Consider the following 24,376-nt stretch of genomic DNA (forward strand, 5'->3'; position numbering starts at 1 on the left):
CTCAAATGTAAATGTCTCTCCTCAGACAGAATGCAGAGCTGGCCAAGCTGAGACAGGATTGTGCCAAACTGACCAAGGAGCTGGGGGAGAAGAGTGTGAGCCTCCAGACTGATGAGGTCATCAGGACTGGACTGGAGGCTAAGGTGTCTTCTGTAGAGAAACAATTGTCTTCACTACAGGTAAGACTGGAGCACACACACACACACACACACACACACACACACACACACACACACACACACACGGTCAGAATGATGACTACATCTGGAGAGTGGGCTGCCAGTTTGCCGAGAGACTTGCCTGGCATTACCTACTGGCTGCCCCCCCCCACACACACACACACACTCTATCATCATATTGTCATCAAAGGTATCTGTCTCCTAACCCTTATCAACTGGCTGGTTCCTCCCTCTAAACCCTTATCTATTGGTCCCCTTCACCCCTCTAAAGCACCAGTGATGGGGGCTGGATCTCTGATGGGTTTGTAATCACAGAGCTGTGTGTTGGGCTGGAATGCAATCACATAATAATGGGGCTGGCTGTAAAGGAATGCTTTTCTCTCTCGGCACCAGATGGAATGTGTGCTACGTGCCCAAGCAAGGCAGTACTCCATTCTGCATATGCTGTCTTCAAAATGGCCGCCATCTAGTCTAACTATGTATACTGTACATCAGACTGTCTGCTATATGGAATCTACTATGGTTACTGCTACTACTACGGTTACTATATGGGGTCAATTTCACACCACATGTATTGAATTTAAAATGTAAAAAATAATCGTGAGCATAAAAAAATATAGTTGAGAATCTAAACATGTATTTGAGGACGGGTGAAATAATGGCTGTTGAAATCAAAAACCAAACGATCGAAAGCGAAATGTAGAGAATTGTAAACAAAAAAACAAGACATCAAAAAGCAAAACCCCAAGTCTTTTTTAAGTAAATAATTTTCAAGCGAGAGCAAAACTGACGTGAAATTATTAAAGAAAACATTTGAAAACAAAAGTAAAAACCAATCCCATTGAATACATTTTGCCTGCGTGTAATACCTTTAGCTTTCACGACCAGTCCTTTCGATTGAGAGTTTTGGCCTCATTTTTCCGTGGAAAGGGGCGGGCTTTAGAGGGAGGAGTAGACAATGAGTCTCCATTGGTCTGCTAGTTTTGGAGTGACGGTTCGTCTTAACCCAATCAATGAACACAATAGACAGGTTTTTTCTTCTACAGCCTACTTAATGGGACGGTCTGGCGTCACCATTGTGTGCCACATGGCGAACCAGTTACCGACACCTGCCACAACCGCTGTGCAACAGGTAATTCATATGTTTACCTACGTAGTTAGAAGGGTCAGGGCCAGTGACACATCAAATCATTGATTGGCTTAAGCCAAACCGTCACTCCTAAACTAGCGGACCAATGGAGACTCATTGTCTTCGCCTCCCTCTAAACCCCTCTATAGTCTACTTGGTAAATAAGAAAAATATTTACCAAGGAGGCTATAATAAAAAGTAACAGACTAACAACGAGGCTATGTACAGGGGGCACCTGTACCGAGTCAGTGTGGTGGTGTACAGGTTTTGTACATGTAGGTGGGGGTGAAGTGACTGTGCATAGATAACAGAGTAGCAGCAGTGTACAAAGGGGGCGGGGAGGGATGTAAATTGTCCCGTGGTGATTTTATTTATTGTTCAGCAGTCTTATGACTTGGGGGGGTCGACGCTACCGCTTGCCGTGCATTAGAGAAAACAGTCTAACTTGGGTGACTGGACAATTTTATGGGCTTTCCTCTGGCACCGCCTAGTATATACAGTTGAAGTCGGAAGTTTACATACACTTAGGTGGGGTTATGAACTTGTTTTTCAACCACTCTGCAAATTTCTTGTTAACAAGCTTTAGTTTTGGCAAATCTACTTTGTGCATGACACAAGTAATTTTTCCAGCAATTGTTTACATACAGATTATTTAACTTATAATTCACTGTATCACAATTCCAGTGGGTCAGAAGTTTACATACACTAAGTTGACTGTGCCTTTAAACAGCTTGGAAAATTCCAGAAAATGTCATGGCTTTAGTAGCTTCTGATAAGCTAATTTACATAATTTGAGTCAATTGGAGGTGTACCTGTGGATGTATTTCAAAGCCTACCTTCAAACTTAGTGCCTCTGCTTGACATCATGGGAAAATCATCCAAGACCTCAGGAAAACAATTTGTAGACCTCCAAGTCTGGTTCATACTTGGGAGAAATTTCCACATGCCTGAAGGTACCACGTTTATCTGTACAAACAATATTACGCAGGTATAAACACCATAGGACCACGCAGCCGTCATACTGCTCAGCAAGGAGACGCGTTCTGTCTCCTAGAGATGAACGTTTGGTGAGAAAAGTGCAAATCAATCCCAGAACAACAGCAAAGGACTTTGTGAAGATGCTGGAGGAAACCGGTACAAAAGTATCTATATCCACAGTAAAACAAGTCCTCTATCGACATAACCTGAAAGGCCGCTCAGCAAGGAAGAAGCCACTGCTCCAAAATCGCCATTAAAAAAAGCCAGACTACGGTTTGCAACTGCACATGGGGATAAAGATTGTACTTTTTGGAGAAAAGTCCTGTCGTCTGATGAAACAAAAATAGAACTGTTTGGTCATAATGACCATTATGTTTGGAGGAAAAAGGGGAGGCTTGCAAGCCAAAGAACACCATCCCAACCGTGAAGCACGGGGATGGCCGCATAATATTGTGGGGGTGCTTTGTTGCAGGGACTGGTGCACTTCACAAAATAGATGGCATCATGAGGCAGGAACATTGTTGCTTCAATATATTCACATCAAGACATCAGTCAGGAAGTTAAAGCTTGGTTGCAAATAGGTTATCCAAATGGACAATGACCCCAAGCATACTTCCAAAGTTGTGGCAAAATGGCTTAAGGACAACAGTCAAGGTGTTGGAGTGGCCATCACAAAGCCCTGACCTCAATCCTATAGAAAATTTGTGGGCAGAACTGAAAAAGCGTGTGCGAGCAAGGAGGCCTATGAACCTGACTCAGTTACAGCAGCTCTGTCAGGAGGAATGGGTCAAAATTCACCCAACTTATTGTGGGAAGCTTGTTGAAGGCTACCCAAAACGTTTGACCCAAGTTAAACAATTTAAAGACACTGCTACCAAATACTGATTGAGTATGTAAACTTCTGACCCACTGGGAATGTGATGAAAGAAATAACAGCTGAAACAAATAATTCTCTCTACTATTCTGACATTTCACATTTTTAAAATAAAGTGGTGATCCTAACTGACCCAAGAAATGGAATTTTTACTAGGATTAAATGTCAGGAATTGTGAACCTGAGTTTAAATGTATTTGGCTAAGGTGTATGTAAACTTCTGACTTAAACTGTAGGTCTACGGTTTATTTCCTGTAGTCTACGATCAGCTCCTTTGTCTTGCTCACATTGAGGGAGAGGTTGTTGTCCTGGCACCACACTGCCAGTTCGCTGACCTCCTCCCTACAGGCTGTCTCATCATTGTTGGTGATCAGGCCTACCACTTGTTGTCAGCAAACTTATTGATGGTGTTGGAGTCACGTTTGGCCATGCAGTTGTGGGTGAACAGGGAGTACAGGAGGAGACTAAGTACACACCCCTGAGGGGCCCCAGTGTTAAGGATCAGCGTGGCAGACGTGTTGTTGCCTATTCTTACCACCTGGGGGCGGCCCGTCATGAAGTCCAGCATCCAGTTGCAGAGGGAGGTGTTTAGTCCCAGAGGTCTTAGCTTAGTGATGAGCTTCGTGGGAACTATGGTGTTGAACGCTGAGCTGTAGTCAATGAACGTCATTCTCACACAGGTGTTCCTTTTTGTCCAGGTGAGAAAGGGCAGTGTGGAGTGCGATTTGAGATTGCATCTTTGGATCTGTTGGGGTGGGATGCAAATTGGAGTGGATCTCGGTTGTCCGGGAGGATGCTGTTGATGTGAGCCATGACCAGCCTTTTCAAAGCACTTCATGGCTACCGACGTGAGTGCTACGGGGCACTAATCATTTAGGAAGGTTACCGATGCTTTCTTGGATACAGGGCCTAAGGTAGTCTGTTTGAAACGTAGGTATTAGACTCGGTCAGGGAGAGGTTGAAATGTCATTGAAGACACTTGACAGTTGGTCTGCGCATGCTTGGAGTACACATTCTGGTAATCCGTCTGGCCCAGTGGCTTTGAATGTTGACGTGTTTTTAAAGGTTTTGTTCACATCGGCTACGGAGCACGTGATCACACAGTCATCCAGAACAGCTGGTGCTCTCGTGCATGCTTCAGTGTTGCTTGCTTCAGTGTTACTTGCCTCCAGTGTGTGGAGTAAAGGTGGTCTAGGATCCCCCTTAAGGTCCCTGGCCACTAGGAGCGTGCTTCTGGGTGAGCATTTTCTTCGCTCGCCTACGGATTCTCAAAGGCTGCCCGATCTGAGTCTTCTTCACTCTAAGCCTGTTCAGTGAATGCAGGATTTCCTTCTCGTCGGCCTCGTTAAAGGAAGGTTTCTTCCAGTCTGCGGTGAGTAATCGTGGTTCTGATGTCCAGAAGTTCTTTTTGGTCATAAGAGACGGTAGCAGCAACATTATGTACACAATAAGTAAAAAAATAAATACTAATAAGTTAACCCAAAAAAACGAACAAAGTAGCACAATTGTTTGGGAGAAGGTAAGAAGTCAGCCATGTTCTTCGGCGCAATCTTTTGATGTCTTATTTTAGTTTATAATTCTATACATTTTGCTTTCAATTATTTGTTTTTTTGATTTCAACATCCATTATTTCACGTTCACGATTTATTTTATTTTGAATTCAATACATATCGCGTGAAATTGACTCCCTTATTATTAAGGCTGCTGCTAAGGCTGCTGACCAGCAGTTTTAAAACGCTAGCACGCCCAGCTGTGTTTAGTACATAAGCTACACCCTAATGTACTTTTTAAGCAAAGTATAGCCCACGGGCTGTATCCGGCCTGCTGGGCACTTCAATCCGGCCCCCGATACATTAAAAAAAATAAAAATCTCCCCAATTTTGTGGTATCCAATTGGTAGTTACAGTCTTGTCCCATCGCTGCAACTCCAGTATGGACTTGGGAGAGGTGACGGTCGAGAGCTGTGCATCCTCAGAAACACTATCCAGCCAAGCAGCACTGCTTCTTGACACAATGCCCGCTTAACCCGGAAGCCAGCCGCAACAATGTGTCAGAGGAAACACTGTGCACCTGGCGACCCCACGCTGTGTCACTGCCCCCGGCCCGCAACAGGAGTTGCTAGTGCGCAATGGAACAAGGAAATCCCGTCCTGCCAAACCCAGATGATGCTGGGCCAATTGTGCGCTGCCTCATGGGTCTCCCAATCATGGCCAGCTGTGACACAGCCTGGGTTCGAACCTGGGTCTGTAGTGACGCCTCAAGCACTGCGATGCATTGCCTTAGACCGCTGCGCCACTCTGGAGGCCCCCGCATATTGATTTTAACAATTGGTCCCCTAAATAAAAATGCAGCCCCCCCAATGTGGCCTTGAAGCCAAAAGGTTTGCCCTCCCCTGGCCTAATGGAATGCTGTTTATCATGGGATCCATCCAACCCAGCTGTGTTTAGTACATTAGCTACATCCTAATGGAATGCTGTTTATCGTGGGTACATTAGCTACATCCTAATGGAATGCTGTTTATCGTGGGTACATTAGCTACATCCTAATGGAATGCTGTTTATCATGGGATCCATCCAATCCAGCTGTGTTTAGTACATTAGCTACATCCTAATGGAATGCTGTTTATCATGGGTACATTAGCTACATCCTAGTGGAATGCTGTTTATCATGGGTACATTAGCTACATCCTAGTGGAATGCTGTTTATCATGAATGCTGTTTATAGCTACATCCTAGTGGAATGCTGTTTATCATGGGTACGTTAGCTACATCCTAGTGGAATGCTGTTTATCATGGGTACGTTAGCTACATCCTAATGGAATGCTGTTTATCATGGGTACGTTAGCTACATCCTAGTGGAATGCTGTTTATCATGGGTACGTTAGCTACATCCTAATGGAATGCTGTTTATCATGGGTACGTTAGCTACATCCTAGTGGAATGCTGTTTATCATGGGTACGTTTACATCCTAGTGGAATGCTGTTTATCATGGGTACGTTAGCTACATCCTAGTGGAATGCTGTTTATCATGGGTACGTTAGCTACATCCTAGTGGAATGCTGTTTATCATGGGTACGTTAGCTACATCCTAGTGGAATGCTGTTTATCATGGGTACATTAGCTACATCCTAATGGAATGCTGTTTATCATGGGTACATTAGCTACATCCTAGTGGAATGCTGTTTATCATGGGTACGTTAGCTACATCCTAGTGGAATGCTGTTTATCATGGGTACGTTAGCTACATCCTAATGGAATGCTGTTTATCATGGGTACGTTAGCTACATCCTAATGGAATGCTGTTTATCATGGGTACGTTAGCTACATCCTAATGGAATGCTGTTTATCATGGGTACGTTAGCTACATCCTAATGGAATGCTGTTTATCATGGGTACATTAGCTACATCCTAGTGGAATGCTGTTTATCATGGGTACATTAGCTACATCCTAATGGAATGCTGTTTATCATGGGTACATTAGCTACATCCTAGTGGAATGCTGTTTATCATGGGTACGTTAGCTACATCCTAGTGGAATGCTGTTTATCATGGGTACGTTAGCTACATCCTAATGGAATGCTGTTTATCATGGGTACGTTAGCTACATCCTAATGGAATGCTGTTTATCATGGGTACATTAGCTACATCCTAATGGAATGCTGTTTATCATGGGTACATTAGCTACATCCTAATGGAATGCTGTTTATCATGGGTACATTAGCTACATCCTAATGGAATGCTGTTTATCATGGGTACATTAGCTACATCCTAATGGAATGCTGTTTATCATGGGTACATTAGCTACATCCTAATGGAATGCTGTTTATCATGGGTACGTTAGCTACATCCTAGTGGAATGCTGTTTATCATGGGTACATTAGCTACATCCTAGTGGAATGCTGTTTATCATGGGTACATTAGCTACATCCTAATGGAATGCTGTTTATCATGGGTACGTTAGCTACATCCTAATGGAATGCTGTTTATCATGGGTACGTTAGCTACATCCTAGTGGAATGCTGTTTATCATGGGTACATTAGCTACATCTAATGGAATGCTGTTTATCATGGGTACATTAGCTACATCCTAGTGGAATGCTGTTTATCATGGGTACATTAGCTACATCCTAGTGGAATGCTGTTTATCATGGGTACATTAGCTACATCCTAATGGAATGCTGTTTATCATGGGTACATTAGCTACATCCTAGTGGAATGCTGTTTATCATGGGTACGTTAGCTACATCCTAGTGGAATGCTGTTTATCATGGGTACATTAGCTACATCCTAATGGAATGCTGTTTATCATGGGTACATTAGCTACATCCTAGTGGAATGCTGTTTATCATGGGTACATTAGCTACATCCTAGTGGAATGCTGTTTATCATGGGTACATTAGCTACATCCTAATGGAATGCTGTTTATCATGGGTACATTAGCTACATCCTAGTGGAATGCTGTTTATCATGGGTACGTTAGCTACATCCTAGTGGAATGCTGTTTATCGTAATGTGTGGAGTGAGCCGGTCTTTTACTTGATGGTCAAGACTTAATGTTTAATCATTTTAACTACGATCTCTCTTTGTACGAGCCCTGAAGTTTATCATCACAATGTTATGTAATTAAAGGGCCCGTCAGTGAACTTATACACTCCAGACCCTTTACGCCTGTATCCTTATCCGTCTGTTTTGCGCTCGCTCTCTTTTGCTCGTCAGTTTTTTTTATAGTTCCTATTAACTCTGTAGCTGGACAATGTAGTAGCGATATGATATTTATCCTCTGCTGCCCTCTGTTGGTGAGTAAGGTGTGCACCCTACTTCCATAATCAGGCCATGCAGATACAGTAGCGAGACCATACTAAGTAGAGGCCCAGTCGGTACAGGTCGGCAACGCCAAGGGCTGTTGATTCAATTCCCAATGCGACCACCCCTGTGTAAAAATGTATTCACGCGTGACTAAGTTGCTTTGCATCAAATGTTCAGCTAAATGGCGTGAGATGGATGGATGTCATAACTTACCCTGAGCACGCTGTCACTGAAGTATCACAGAATACTATCTGCAGTGTGACAGCATGCTCAGGGTATCACAGAATACTATCTGCAGTGTGACAGCATGCTCAGGGTATCACAGAATACGATCTATGTCGATCAGGCCAGTCATGCTGAGAGTGAACAGGAGCTGCAGAGGAGGCTGGAGGACGTCAGTGAGGAGCTGAGGAGTTCTCAGAGGACCCTGGAGAAAGCCCAGCAGGATGCTACCACCCTTTCAGGTACAGTATTATTCACGTTTCAGCCATGTTTCTTCAAATTCCACTGGAATTTAACGGGACAGGAAACGAAAGTGCTCCATTGAAGTCCATATGTAAACTCATGCTGAAACCTCAAGTTCGACCTTAATGTATTTGTTTATTATAATATTATTATTATTATTATTATTATTACTATTATTTTGTTTATTTATTTATTTGGATGTATTTGGATGATTTAATAAGCTGACCAACGGAACAAATCAGAGCACCTGTAGTCACGTTATTTTTCACTGCCGATCTTAACCTACATTTATTTTATTCTTTAAAATTGCAGGTGAATAAGGTCTTTTTTTGAGTATTGATTTAAAAACAATGTTGATAGTTTGTAGCGCTGTCCCTCCAGATCTCCAGGTCCATCTGGACAGTGTAGAGGATGATCTGAAGGAACGTGGGGCCCAGCTGGAGGCCCTCACAGCCCAGCTGGAGCAGACTGAGCTGGAGAAGGGACAGCTGGAGGAGCAGGTGGGATCCATTAACGTACTTCTCGAGGCCAGCCAGAACAGAGACGAGAATGAGGACTTGGAGGTGAGTTATTAGATGATATTATCGTTTAGGTAGGAGCCTAGACTGCTCCCAACCAGCACTTGCACACTGCGTGAGCCAGTCCTGAGTAGTGCCAGAGAGTTTCAAAACCCATAGACTCAACATGCATTTACTTCCTGTAAACATCCACGATGAAGACTCAGAGCACCGTCAATGGGAGATTCATAGTATTTGCAGGAAGTAATCACAAGAGTGGGAGTGTCTGTTTCCGAACCTCTCTGGGGCTAGTAAGCATTATCTTGTCCCAAGATGGCGTGGAGGTGGAAACCATGTTATCCACTGTTCTTTTCGATCCACTTCTAAAGCTGTCTGAATTTGTTTGTTTATGTTTTGTAGGATAACTCCACTGAGTTGGAACGGCTAAAGATCAGGTACTTTCTGATCTGTCTCTCATAATTCTCTCTCTATATAGATGTGGAGTTGGTCTTTTCTCAACAACACCAATCATTTCTCTTCCAGTCTTCAAGACCGAGACGTTAGGCTGGCGTCACTCCAAGAGGAGCTGAAGCAGCTCAAAGAAATGAAACAGGAGGCAGCTATGACTGTCGTAAGTATCTCAACTCTCAGACCGTCTCCGTTCTGTTGTCACTGTGCTAGTGGGATGGCCATGAACTTTGGCTAGCGGAATCTCTATTGAGTCGCTAGCGGAATCGGTCATTTCTCTATTGAGTTGCTAGCTGTTTAGAATATTTAGACATGTCTAAGCAGAATTGTATCCATTGTAAAGAGCCCTCTTGTTTCCAAAGAAGGGTATTGAGAAAACTATAGATTTTGTCTTTCTAATGATCTTCTCACTCTGTCGCGACAGGAGGTCACTACAGCTGAGACCGAGCAGGCACCAAACAGGTACGTCTAGGTCCCCCCCCCCCTACCTGTTTTAAATCATCCGTTTGATTCAGTCACCAGCTTTGTTTAATTCTGCTACTACGTACTGGAACATTCTCATGTGTATCTCTATTTTATATTAGTGAGGACAGACGCCTGGTGGTGTCCCTTCAGGAAGAACTGAAACAGCTTAAAGAAGAGATGGAACAACTACTAAACTCTCCTGTAGCGCCCCAAAGTTTTGCGCTAAAATCGGTACCATTTCCATATTTACACGACCGTTTTTTTCCATTATGAATATTGACATGTTCTCGTGGTGAACTTGGGTTGACATATAGCCTAGTGGTTAGAGAAGTGAGTCGGCAAAAAAATATATATCTGGCAACCAAAGGGTTGCTTATATCAAATCCTAGATGCCTTTGCCTGCCGTTATGCCCTTGAGCAAGGCACTTCACCTTCACACCACAACTGCTCCATGGTGCCCAGCGTGGCAGTCCCCTGCTCCAGCGTGTGTGTTTTCCAGAGGGTTTGGGATAAAGCAGACCAATAAAGTCATCTTAATATTGAAACTTTTTTTTTTTACCAGGCTGATGTCTCAGGAGAGTCTGATCAGCTACTCAATGGGTATGTTATCATTTTATTGATGGCTTGTTCCAGGGAAATAGATTTACCAGGGGACAGAACATTGGCTTGTTCCAGGGGACAGAACATTGGCTTGTTCCAGGGGACAGAACATTGGCTTGTTCCAGGGGACAGAACATTGGCTTGTTCCAGGGGACAGAACATTGGCTTGTTCCAGGGGACAGAACATTGGCTTGTTCCAGGGGACAGAACATTGGCTTGTTCCAGGGGACAGAACATTGGCTTGTTCCAGGGGACCGAACATTGGCTTGTTCCAGGGGACAGAACATTGGCTTGTTCCAGGGGATAGAACATTGGCTTGTTCCAGGGGACAGAACATTGGCTTGTTCCAGGGGACAGAACATTGGCTTGTTCCAGGGGACAGAACATTGGCTTGTTCCAGGGGACAGAACATTGGCTTGTTCCAGGGAAATAGATTTACCAGGGGACAGAACATTGGCTTGTTCCAGGGGACAGAACATTGGCTTGTTCCAGGGAAATAGATTTACCAGGGGACAGAACATTGGCTTGTTCCACAGTAATACATTTACCAGGGGACAGAACATTGGCTTGTTCCACAGTAATACATTTACCAGGGGACAGAACAGTGACTCGAATAGGACTGTCAGTTATAGTAGTTCTAGTCCTATGTCTTGTGCACAAAAAACTATCAATTCCATACAGCTGTATTACAGTAAAACACTCCATTGTCTAACGCTGGTTAACCATGTGCTCTTCCATCCAGTCTGGAGAAGAGTGAGAGCCAGGAAGTAACACTAGAAGAGGAAGGGATTCAACTCAAAGAACAATCTGAACAGGCCCAGAGCAGCACCACTGTACGTTCCCCTTTCCTCTCCTACAGTCAGTCACCTTAGCCTGGTCCCAGGCCTGTTTGTGCTGTATAGCCAACTCCTATTGGCGTTCGGTATGACAATGACCATTAGGATTTTGGCAAGACTGCACAAGCAGATCTGGTGACCAGGCTCTAGTTTCCTTGCTTGTCTAGCAACGTGATCTGTATCAGTGAAGGATCTGTTTTGGGTTTCAGCAGTCGGACAACACAGCAGAACTGGCCGCGCTACAAACCAGGTACGTGGACCGTTGCTCATCAACAAACCCACTTCTTATTTTGAAATGTTTCTTTCCTTTATGGATAATCAAAATCAAACTGGATTCAAAGTCTCCTCAGAATGGCTATACACTTTACAGTGAAACAATACAAATGAAGCAATATGGGATTCTGGCTCTTCTATAGAAAAAGGAAACTAAACTGTTTCTGTCCTCTTCGTTCTTCATTAGTCTGGCAGAGAGAGAAGCTGTGATGAAATCACTACGAGAGGAGCTAAGGGAAGCCAGGGACCAATCACAGAAGGTACAGGAGATCCTCGCTCAGGTCCAGCAGAGCCAAGAGTCCCAGCTGAGCACAGAGCTGCCGGTAAGACTGAGCCATAATAAATTATTATTGATTGGTCTGGTCTGACAGAAGTAATGGTTATGTAGTATGTTTAACAATGTATAATGCAGTCTGTGTAGTGTCTGGTTTTTACCCTTTACCTGTAAACCAGAGCACCAAAGACAAATAACATTTTGTAATCAAATGTAACGGACTTTCTTATTGGTTCTGTCTGTGGTGTTTTGATTCCAGGAGCTGTTGGAGAAACTGAAGGAGGCAGAGCACAGCCACGGGACACTGCAGGCACAGTGTGACCAGTACAGGACAGTCCTGGCTGAAACGGTAAGGACTTACACTGATACAACATGCCCAATTGGTGTACCGTCACCTGCATCTCTAAATAAACTAGAAATTTGGTCTACATACTTTTCACAAATAAAGACAATGGCGTGTTTGAGAGAGACCGAGGTGTGGATGGGGAAATAGATGTGCTGAATTTATCCCCCAACGCCTGCATCGATAAAGATGTGAAACAAAACCTCCTCCTTGCATAAACACGAAGTGCGAGAGAGCGAGTTGTGGTCTACATGTCATGGATCTTTCTCCAACCACAGGAAGGAATGCTGACGAACCTTCAGAAGAGTGTTGAGGGGGAGGAGCTGGTGTGGAAGTCCAAGATGGCCGACTCTGAGGACCAGTTGAAGAAGGTGAAGTAGCAGTGTTTAAATTTGTACATTTTTTTTTACATCTCCTCTCTTCTGTAATCATTTTGCATGGCTGTAGAATTGTCTTTGTCTGCGGCCCTGTTCTAAACCACACCCTCTCTACTCACACTAGGCCCTGGAACAAGTGCATACTCTGGAGGAGACTTCAGAGAGCTTGAAGACAGGAAACCAAAGCATAGAACAGGTTTAATAAATTTATGTTCACCTGAAGGGTTTTATCATAATGCTTCGTGTGATATGTTTTAATTATCAGGTCTGGTGTAGTGACTGTCTGATGGATGTTTAATATCAGGTCTGGTTTAGTGACTGTCTGGATGTTAAATATCAGGTCTGGTGTAGTGACTGTCTGATGGATGTTTAATATCAGGTCTGGTTTAGTGACTGTCTGGATGTTAAATATCAGGTCTGGTGTAGTGACTGTCTGATGGATGTTTAATATCAGGTCTGGTTTAGTGACTGTCTGGATGTTAAATATCAGGTCTGGTTTAGTGTGACTGTCTGATGGATGTTTAATATCAGGTCTGGTTTAGTGACTGTCTGATGTTTAAAACAGGTCTGGAGTAGTGACTGTCTGGATGTTTAATATCAGGTCTGGTGTAGTGACTGTCTGATGGATGTCCAAATCAGGTCCTGAGCCTGGATGACCAGGTGGAAATGACTGTGATGAACTTGAGCAAAGCATTTAATCCTAATTGCTCCAGGGTCACTGTTGATGAATGCAGACCATGTTTAACCCCAGGTCTCCGATGGTGTCGCTCAGGGTGTTGGGATATGACTGTCTGATGGAAAAACAGGTTTTCCTGTGATGGATGTGTGTGTGACTGTGATGAAATATAGTGACAGTAATAATAAACATTCATAAAAATACAAGTCTGTTATACATCGGTCTTAAAGATGAACTGATAATGTTTAAACAGGTCTTAAACTGTCTTGTTAATCCAGCCAATTTGTCACATTTTAAAAGGTCTGGTATAGTGACTGTCTGATGGATGTTTAATATCAGGTCACACCATGCTGATGTTTATCTGTGGACAGTGACCGTCTGATGGATGTTTAAAAGTCATACAAACTGTTTTCCAGCCATGTTTAAAGGAGGTCTGGTGTAGTGACTAGTCATGAAATCAGTCTGGATAAAATGAATCACTTACCTTTGAAGATCTTCATCTGATTGCAGTCAAAAGAGTCCCAGCTACACAATGTTTAAATGTCTGGTATTTGTTGAATAAAATCAGGTCTTTATATGCCATAAACTCAGTTTTAAGCGTTTAGTGACTGTCTGATGTTTAATATCAGGTCTATTATTATTATTATTATTATTATATAGACCATAGATGGGTACACTAGTTATACACATCAACATTCATATAGTCTGAACATGTTTAATATCAGGTCTGGTGTAGTGACTGTCTGATGGATGATATCAGGTCTGGTATAGTGACTGTCTGATGTTTAATATCAGGTCTGGTTTAGTGACGTCTGATGGAAATATCAGGTCTGGTGTCGGTTTAATATCAGGTCTGGTGAGTGACAGTGACTGTCTGATGTTTAATATCAGGTCTGGGTAGTGACTGTCTGATGTTTAACATCAGGTCTGGTGTAGGACTGACTATGGAAAATCATAATCTGATATGACAAGGCTGTTTTGTGTTTGACGTCTGATGTTTAAATCGTCATGGCTGATAGTGAGTGACCATAGAATGTAATACAGGTCTACGGAGTCTGTCTGATGTTCTGTGTGTCTGTTCTCCAGTTGAAGAAGCTCTGTATAGTGAGTCTGTAGTGCCAGCTGATGTTTAATATCAGGTCAGGCCCAGACGCTGGTATAGGCCTGATGGAGTTTAATATCAGGTCTGGTGTCGTGACGCAGGCCCAGAATATCAGGTCTGGGAGGAGCTGGCTGTCTGATGTAAGTGTGAGTGCACACCTGTTTCCTGTGGTCCTGTCTGATGTTTAACATCAGTCTGGTTTCGTGACTGTCTGGATGGTCAACTTAGGTGTGTGTATAAGTTTGGGTATCCCAGTTCTAGTCCCTCTTGTCCCTAACCCCTGGAGCTTCCTGTTTTCCAGGTCTGGGTCGTGACTGAGTGAGTGACGGAGCACGCTCAGAGCCAGAAGGCGGTCCCTGAGGCCGGGGCACAGAATGGACGGACAATCGGAGCCTGAGGTCAGAATGCATTGGAGGTTATAGGTCATAGGGCATCCTAATTTTACTGCCGGTCTAATCTGCTGGAGGGTCCTGTGGTTGCTACCACAATAATATAGTCATCAGAACAGTCTAATTAGGAAGGTTTATACATGGGTGAACATTACAGTCGATTCTGTCACATTTCCGGCTTTCCAACCCACATCAACCAGTACAAAAGCAAACGGTTACATTTTGTTCCAAATTGTAAAAAAATTATGTGACCAATAGAAATGATTATGCATGTATACACAGAATGGCGTATTATTTTACATTTTTGTTAAGAGATTAATTGAAATGTGAAACAATAAATAGCAAGCCTATCGTCCATGACACAGCTAAAAGGCTATATTACTGAACAACTACTGTAATGAAGCAGCCAAAGAAAAGGACATTTATGGGAACCTACTGTTTGGGGAAAGAACTCGATGTTTCCAGTTGAAGGTTTCATGTGACGGAGATAAAAGAAAACCCTGTTAAAAAACATGGAGGGGGAATCTAAAGATGCAACAACTAGGCTTGGTGGCAGGGTCCCAGCCTAGTGGTTAGAGCAGGTGGACTAGTAACCGGAAGGTTGCAAGTTCAAACCCCGAGCTGACAAGGTACAAATCTGTCGTTCTGCCCCTGAACACTCACTGTTCCGAGGCCGTCATTGAAAATAAGAATTTATTCTTAACTGGCTTGCCTAGTTAAATATAGGTGAATATGACCCGGCTGGGAGTCGGTGATATGACCCGGCTGGGAGTCGGTGATATGACCCGGCTGGGAGTCGGTGATATGACCCGGCTGGGAGTCGGTGATATGACCCGGCTGGGAGTCGGTGATATGACCCGGCTGGGAGTCGGTGATATGACCCGAACAGGGAGTCGGTGATATGATCTGTTCCGGCTGGGAGTAAAGGTGATATGACCCGGCTGGGAGTCGGTGATATGACCCGGCTGGTGCTTTTTTGTCTTCTGGACACCGAAACCTAATTATGAAAACCAGTAGAAGAGGAGAAAAATCAACGGTTTCAACGGCTTATGAGTCTTTATAAAATACAAATAATTTTATCCACGTTTCTTTGGTGATTTTTCACTTTGAAGCAAATGGTGAGAGATTTCTAATCATATGAAATACAAAAAAAACATCTCCCATGTTTCAAACAATTTAAATATATGATTTCAAAATGCACACTGTCTCCAGCTTAGATTGCAAGGTGGTGGGTGATGCGCTGATAGCCTGCCTACTGTATTGCCTATCCATTAAAATAGGTGACTGGAGGATGAGGATGAGCGCTTCAATCGGGAGTTGAAAAATACAAATAGTAGCAATATAAAACATGGGATCCTTTAAAAAAATTAATTTCAAAAAATGTTTAAAAATTGTGGCCATAAACTCTGTTTTGTTGCGCAATAGGCTGGGCTTATAAAAACGTGTTTCACTCCAGCAGCAGCAACCGGCTGTTAGAGGAGCTACAGAGCTAAACAAGGCTGTGTGTTTGATTTTTGTTTTGTTTACAGAACCAGTCAAAAGTTTGGACTCCTACTCATTCCAGGGTTTTCCTTTATTTTTACTATTTTCTACATTGTAGAAAAGTAGTGAAGACATCAAAACTATGAAATAACACACATGGAATCATGTAGTAACCAAAAAAGTGTTCAACAAATCAAAATATATTTGAGATTCTTCAAAGTAGCCACCCTTTGCCTTGACAGCTTTGCACACTCTTGGCATTCTCTCAACCAGCTTCATGAGGTAGTCACCTGGAATGCATTTCAATTAACAGGTGTGCCTAGTTAATTTGTGGAATTTCTTTCCTTAATGTTAATGCATTTGAGGCAATCAGTTGTTGTGAATAAGGTAGGCGTGGTATACAGAAGAGAGCCCTCGTTAAGTCCTGTTAAATGGCTTTATCCAAGAAGGAGAGTGATTGAGTACTGCATCAGATGACTTGGCCTCGACCATCACCCGACCTCAATCCAGTTGAGATGGTTTGGGATGAGTTGGACCGCAGAGTGAAGGAAAAGCAGCCAACAAGTGCTCAGCATATGTGGGAACTCCTTCAAGACTGGAAAATCATTCCTCGTGAAGCTGGTTGACAGAATTCCAAGAGTGTGCAAAGCTGTCATTAAAGCAAAGGGTGGCTACTTTGAAGAATCCCAACTATAAAAATGTATTTTGTTTTAACTTTTTTTTTTTTTGGTTACAACATGATTCTATATGGGTTATTTCATAGTTTCGATGTCTTCACTATTATTCTACAATATAGAAAAAAATAAAGAAACCCATGAGTAGGTGTGCCCAAACTTTTGACTGATACTGTGTGTGTGATATATGACGAACACACGAGAGCGGCCTAGCAACATGGGTATTCCTATGCTTCAGACTTGGGTGTGTCACTGTCAACCTGGGTTGTTTCTCAAGTTCAAGAATGTTGTGAGGCCAGTGTCTTGACTTTGTCGGCGTTATTATTAATGTATTATTATAGGCAGTGTGTCCAGTCTGTCCAGTTTTCTCCGTACGCAGCAGCTGCGTTTGTTTTAACCACCCAGTGTGTTGACTATCAGCTGCCCTAACCACAGCTTGGCTCACTCTCTATTCTAAGCATGATCACTCACTGCTTGGATTTAGTTTTCCACTGTAGACCCATTTTTTTTATTTTTTTTAAAGTGATGCTTCTTATTGCCTGGTGTGGAGTGATGCACTGACATGGCACAGAGTGGTGCCTGCCTGCGTGAGTGGGTGTGTGTGTGTGTGTGTGCCTGCCTGCCTGCGTGGGTGGGTGTGTGTGCCTGCCTGCCTGCGTGGGTGGGTGTGTGCCTGCGTGGGTGTGTGGGTGTGTGTGCCTGCCTGCGTGGGGGGTTGTGTGCCTGCGTGGGAGGGTGTGTGCCTGCCTGCCTGCGTGGGTGGGTGTGTGCCTGCCTGCCTGCGTGGGTGGGTGTGTGCCTGCGTGGGTGGGTGTGTGCCTGCGTGGGTGGGTGTGTGCCTGCCTGCGTGGGTGGGTGGGTGTGTGCCTGCCTGCGTGTGTGGGTGGGTGTGTGCCTGCCTGCGTGTGTGGGTGGGTGTGTGCCTGCCTGCCTGCGTGGGTGGGTGGGTGTGTGCCTGCCTGCCTGCGTGGGTGGGTGGGTGGGGGTGCCTGCCTGCCTGCGTGGGTGGGTATGTGCCTGTGCCTGTGCTGGTGCCATGTCATCGCTCTTTAATGCTTTTATCTATTTGTCTGTGGCAGGGGGGACACCTCAGTGTCCAGCCACTTCATCATCTTCTGACACTGTGTGTAATGCATTATATCCTAATGTTTTGTGCGTCTCAAGGTCCAGTCCCTGTTGAGTCAAACCACGGAGGAGTTTGAACAGGTACGTGCAACAGCCAATCGGAAGAGGGCAGAACTTTGACATTGGCTTACAAACTGCTTAGTTGGACAGCGACTTCTCAGTATGACTGTCTGTGTGACTGGTTATTTGACTGACTTGTGTTTTTTATTTTATGTGATCTTGACCCCCCCAGGCTCAGAAGACTGTGGAACCCCAGGCCCAGAAGACTGTGGAACCCCAGGCCCAGAAGACTGTGGAACCCCAGGCCCAGAAGACTGTGGAACCCCAGGCTCAGAAGACTGTGGAACCCCAGGCCCAGAAGACTGTGGAACCCCAGGCTCAGAAGACTGTGGAACCCCAGGCCCAGAAGACTGTGGAACCCCAGGCTCAGAAGACTGTGGAACCCCAGGCTCAGCTGGACATTCTGAAAGAGGCAGGAGACTCCCCACAGGCTGACACAGAGGACGTAGCCCAGCTAAAGGTACATGACCGTGGGCCACATTCAGCGGAGTGTTCAAATCAAATACAATTTTATTTGTCACATGCACCGAATACAAACTTAACGTGAAATACTTACTTACAAACCATTAACAATGCAGTTTGAAGCAAAAGAGTTACTGAATAAAAGGGCAACAATAACGAGGCTATATACAGGGGAGTCGATGTGCGCGTTAGTTGAGAGAAAATGACGAAAATGACTGCTGTAATTTCTGGACTATTAAGCGCACCTGAATATAAACCGCACCCACTGAATTTTTTCAAAATGTGTATTTTGTACATAAATAAGCCGCACATGTCTATAAGCTGCAGGTGCCTACCAGTACATTGAAACAAATGAACTTTACACAGCCTTTAAACGAAACACGACTTGTAACAAAAATGTATAGGCTTTAATGAAACACCGCTTGTAACAAAAACATAAAAAAATAGCAGTAAACGGTAGCCTACCAAGAAAGTCATTGGTCACTATCTTCCTCCTCCTGTGCACTGAAACCACTGAAGTCATCTCCTTCGGTGTCGGAGTTGAATAGCCTCAGAATTGCTTCATCCGATGTTGGATCGCTGCCCTCTTCAACAAGCAGCAGTCCAGCTTTTCGAAACCCGTTGATGATAGTGGATTTTTTTGACAATGCTCCACGTTGTCAGCAGCTCTATTTCCTTTTCCAACAGCCAGATCAATCGCCTTCAACTTGAAAGCTGCATCATATGCATTTCTCTGTGTCTTTGCCATGATGAGGGTGACAAAATGACTACCGTAATCAGAATGATGGGAAGTTTGAGCGCGCTCGATTTACGTCACATTATGTGATGGTGCTCAGTTTTTTTGGCGGCATGAATCTTGTGAAAGCGGGAAAAATCCATAAATTAGCCGCGTCATTGTATAAACCGTGAGGTTCAAAGCGTGGGGAAAAAGTAGCGGCTTATCGTCCAGAAATTATGGTATGTATAAATAATGAACAGCGGGTAGCAGCAGTGTAAAAACATAGGGAGGGGGGGTTCAAGTCGATGTAAAAAGTCCGGGTGGCCATTTTGGTTAATTGTTCAGCAGTCTTTTATGGAGCCTTTTGGTCCTAGACTTGGCGCTCCGGTACCGCTTGCTGTGCCTGTAGCAGAGAGAACAGTATGACTAGGGTGGATGGAGTCTTTGACTATTTTTAGGTCCTTCCTTTGACACCGCCTAGTATATAGGTCCTAGATGGCAGGATGCTTGGCCCGAGTGATGTACTGGGCCGTTTGCAAACTTAATGATTGTGTTGGAGTCGTGCCTGGCCGTGTAGTCATGCGTAAACAGGAAACAGGAGAGGACTAAGCACGCACCCCTGAGAAGCCCCCGTGTTGAGGATCAGTGTGGCGGATGTGTGTGTTACGTACCCTTACCACCTGGGGGCGGCCCGTCAGGAAGTCCAGGGTCCAGTTGCAGAAGGAGGTGTTTAGTCCCAGGGTCCTTAGCTTAGTGATGAGCATTGAGGGCATTATGGTGTTGAACGCTGAGCTGTAGTCAAAGAACAGCATTCTCACATAGGTTTTCCTTTTGTCCAGGTGGGAAAGGGCAGCGCCTTTTTGAATATTGACCTGTTTTAAAGGCCTTGCTCACATCGGCTATGGAGAGCGTGATCAGTCTTCTGGAACAGCAAGTGCTCTCATGCATGATTCAGTGTTGCTTGCCTTAAAGCGAGCACAAAAGGTGTTTAGGTAGGCTCGCATCACTGGGCAGCTCGTGGCTGGGTTTCCCTTTAGTCCGTAATATATTTCAAGATCGGTTTCATTCTTAGTCCTGTGTTGACGCTTTGCCTGTTTGATGGTTCGTCTGAGGGCATATCGGGATTTCTTATAAGTGTCTGTGTTAGTGCCCCCCTCCTTGAAAGCTGCAGCTCTAGCCTTTAGCTCGTGTGGATGTTACCTGTAATCCATGGCTTCTGGTTGGGTAATGTAGTTCCTGCTTTTAGTTTTTGATTGTACGCAGGAATCAAGAGGATAGAATTATGGTCAGATTTGCCAAATGGAGGGAGAGCTTTGTTTGCGTCTCTGTATGTGGTGTAAAAGTGTCTGGAGTTGTTTTTCTGGTTGCACATGTGACATGCTGGTAGAAATTATGTAAAATGGATTTAAGCTTGCCTGCATTAAAGTTCCCAGCCACTAGGAGCGGCACTTCTGGTTGAGCATTTTTCTTGTTTGGCCTTATACAGCTCGTTGAGTGCGGTCTTAGTGGCAGCATCGGTTTGTGGTGGTAAATAGATGGCTACGAATATTATAGATAAGAACTCTCTTGGTAGATAGTGTGGTCTACAGCTTATCATGAGGTATTCTACCTCAGGCAAGCAATACCTCGAGACTTCTTTAATATTAGACATTGCGCATCCGCAGTTTTTGACAAATGGACACATCCCCTCGTCTTACCAGATGTAAGTGCCCTGCCGATGTACAGAGAAACCATCCAGCTCTCAATGATCCGTGTCGTCTTTCAGCCCCGTCTCTGTGAAACATAAGTTATTACAGTTTTCAATGTCCCGTTGGTTGGATAGTCTTAATCATAGATCGTCCAATTTGTTTTCCAATGATTGAACGTTTACCTAGTCGTCAACGAATTCTGACAAGGCACCCCGCCCTCTGTCTTTTCTTCACGCCGATTACAGGGATTTGGCCTTGTCATGACAAAGCAGTATACCCTTTGCGTCAGACTTGTTAAATAGAAAATCTTTGTCCAGTTCGAGGTGAGTAATCGCTGTTCTGATGTTCAGAAGCTCTATTCGTTCATAAGAGACGGTAGCTGCAACATTATGTACAAAATGAATTACAAATGATGTGGGAAAAAAAACAGACCTGGGTCAAGCAGCCACCACAACTCCAGCAGCTCTTAAAGTTCACTCTACAAGACGCTCTACAGGACACGCTACAGGACACTACAGGACCGCTCTAATGAGGCCAATCCGCACTGCTTTATTACGCCACGGTTGTGGGTTCAATTCCCACAGGGATCACAGAAACATACTGAAATATGCACTCGCTGTACTGAAAGTCGCTCTGAATGAATGTGTATGCTTAGTGGGATTCCTTCACTTGAATGACTACACCTAATAGTGTTTAACTGCCGCATGGGTGTGGTTTTAGGGCTGTTACACAACGGCAGGCACGAGTCATGACCCAGTCAAATTACATGAGACGGAAACTAGGCTTCTCCAAGCTCTGATGCTGCTGATGGCCATTAGTAGCCTACCAAACGTGATAGTTGCCTGGTACTCACAGCACTCTATTGTTCCTCTCATCACTCTGACATCAATGCAAATGTTTTAGAAAATCCAAACTCGTCATGAGAGCTCATGTTGCGTAACATTTCTATAGGCTATGCAATTGCGAGAGAGAACAGAAGTGATGGCCTCTTAAGGGGAGGATCCCATCAGCTATCTATAGGCTAGGCATAATTTCTTTCTCAAATGTCCTAATATTAAGCACTTTGCTTCTCTTCTCTTTTCCTCCCGCTGCCTCCCGGTGCATGATAATGGTCCATTCTACATCAAAACACATTTCACTTGACATTTCATTAATTATGGTGGTGACACTACTGACACTATTGATTATGGTGGTGACACTACTGACACTATTGATTATGGAGGTGACACTACTGACACTATTGATTATGGTGGTGACACTACTGACACTATTGATTATGGAGGTGACACTACTGACACTATTGATTATGGAGGTGACACTACTGACACTATTGATTATGGTGGTGACACTACTGACACTATTGATTATGGTGGTGACACTACTGACACTATTGATTATGGAGGTGACACTACTGACACTATTGATTATGGAGGTGACACTACTGACACTATTGATTATGGTGGTGACACTATTGATTATGGTGGTAACACTACTGACACTATTGATTATGGTGGTGACACTATTGATTATGGTGGTAACACTACTGACACTATTGATTATGGAGGTGACACTACTGACACTATTGATTATGGAGGTGATACTACTGGCACTATTGATTATGGTGGTGACACTACTGATTATGAGGTCTGGAGGTAACACTACTGACACTATTGATTATGAGGTCTGGAGGTAACACTACTGACACTATTGATTATGAGGTCTGGAGGTAACACTACTGACACTATTGATTATGGTGGTGACACTACTGATTATGAGGTCTGGAGGTAACACTAGGCTAGGCATACTTTCTTTCTCATATGTCCTAATATTAAGCACTTTGCTTCTCTTTACAACAGGAGTATAGCCGATCTGGCTGGGATGAGAATGAACCACCCACGGGGGGGAAAGCCTCCTCCATTTGCTATTTCAGTGCATAGATGACGTGTATTTTCCTCCCGCTGCCCCTGTTTCAATACAGATAATGGTCCATTCTACGTCAAAACAAATTTCACTGTGTGTGTGTGATTTTTAGTATACATAAAGACAACTTTAAGAATAGTCTGATGGGTGACAATATTAGCCTATCACTTTTGCAACTTATTCAAATCATAGTCGCACACCTCATGTAGCCTAGCCCATAGGCCTTTGTAGCACAACTAAAGTAGCCAAATAACTTTATTTTAAAACTTAAGCACATTGCCCGCTTTCCACTCAGTGTTGAGCCTAACTCGCATGTTTTTCTGCTAGTTGATTGCATTTTGGAACATTCGCGCTTATATCCTACTGCCAGGTGCGCATTTCTGTGCTTATAATGTGAATAAATAGCCTAATATTTTAACATTTTAAGCTCAACGTTCTGATCTGTTGCATCAGCCTCATTTTTGATTTTAAACTCTTTTTTTTTTCATGCGATTTGTTGTATTAATTTGAGATCTATCACATCCCACAACGGTCCCTGTCTGTTTGGAATATTTATTTCTCACACAGAAGGACTAATCGAATAAGTCAACTTTTGTACTATGGGGGATAGTAGATTGACAGGCTAGTGCTGTTGCTGTTCAGTAGGCCTAATCCTCTCATGGATGACCAAAGTCAGTCCACACAAGAAACGAATCAGTGCTCATGTCTTTCGTGCAACTCTTCAAATCCTCAGAGTCCCATCATGCAGCCTTAGAATTTATTTAAAAAAAATCAAAACACACAGTCCAACCTTTGTATCACAACTACATTTTTTTTTTTAATTAAATTTTAAAAATAACTTTAAATTAAGCATAGATTAAGCCTAGATTAAGCCTATGTCTGGGAAACTGGCCTTTTGGGGCAATTAACTACTCAACACAGAATAAGCTGCATGTGCGCGCTTCCTTGGAAATCATTTGGAGAAAATGTCCTTTTCTATTTGTTCAATTGTATTCTTCATATTCTAAAATAATTTCTAAGCAAATCTGGTCTGCCAATTGAACTAGTGTAGCCCACAGCCAGATCAGGGCCTAACATGAGAACAACTCAGAATATGCTATTCCGTTCTTCTGAATTAGACAACATTTTCTTCATGTCATGTTTCTTTAGACCTGTCTAAAATAAATTATGTATTGTGAAGGTGTAGGTTATATTATATGGAATGTCTACATTTGAAAAAGTCTAATAAATCCAAAGGTCTGCATCAGTGGCTTGTAAGGAAGCGTGGAAGCTAAGAGATGCTAAACGTGTTTAAATGTCTCATGGTAATTAACCATTAATTATGTTTGACAATCACTGGCTGACAATCTCATGGCTGCCACAGCCCTAGTTATGTAATTATTTGTTTAAAAAATGTTGTTGTCAAGTCCATCAATGATTGATTTGATGTATTAATTGATTGGGTGTGGTTTGTAAATATTTTTGTTTCTGTCTTTCAGGAAGAGAGTTCAGGACTGAAGGAAGGAACATCTGTGTAA

General features: G+C 43.6%; 1 protein-coding gene across 1 annotated transcript in view; it reads left to right on the top strand.

The window, feature by feature from the left end:
- Nucleotides 1-24,376, top strand: part of LOC135524884 (ribosome-binding protein 1-like) — a 40,721-nt gene extending 16,345 nt beyond the window's left edge. Inside the window, 18 exon segments of the mRNA XM_064952737.1 lie at nucleotides 26-179; nucleotides 8,312-8,429; nucleotides 8,812-8,993; nucleotides 9,348-9,382; nucleotides 9,471-9,558; nucleotides 9,820-9,857; nucleotides 9,980-10,091; nucleotides 10,423-10,460; nucleotides 11,203-11,293; nucleotides 11,506-11,546; nucleotides 11,757-11,892; nucleotides 12,103-12,192; nucleotides 12,465-12,557; nucleotides 12,688-12,759; nucleotides 14,668-14,739; nucleotides 18,051-18,092; nucleotides 18,244-18,531; nucleotides 24,338-24,376. Of these exon segments, the coding sequence (XP_064808809.1) occupies nucleotides 26-179; nucleotides 8,312-8,429; nucleotides 8,812-8,993; nucleotides 9,348-9,382; nucleotides 9,471-9,558; nucleotides 9,820-9,857; nucleotides 9,980-10,091; nucleotides 10,423-10,460; nucleotides 11,203-11,293; nucleotides 11,506-11,546; nucleotides 11,757-11,892; nucleotides 12,103-12,192; nucleotides 12,465-12,557; nucleotides 12,688-12,759; nucleotides 14,668-14,739; nucleotides 18,051-18,092; nucleotides 18,244-18,531; nucleotides 24,338-24,376 (1,729 nt within the window).

The sequence above is a fragment of the Oncorhynchus masou genome, chromosome 31, assembly GCF_036934945.1.
Source record: "Oncorhynchus masou masou isolate Uvic2021 chromosome 31, UVic_Omas_1.1, whole genome shotgun sequence".
NCBI classification, from domain to species: domain Eukaryota; kingdom Metazoa; phylum Chordata; class Actinopteri; order Salmoniformes; family Salmonidae; genus Oncorhynchus; species Oncorhynchus masou.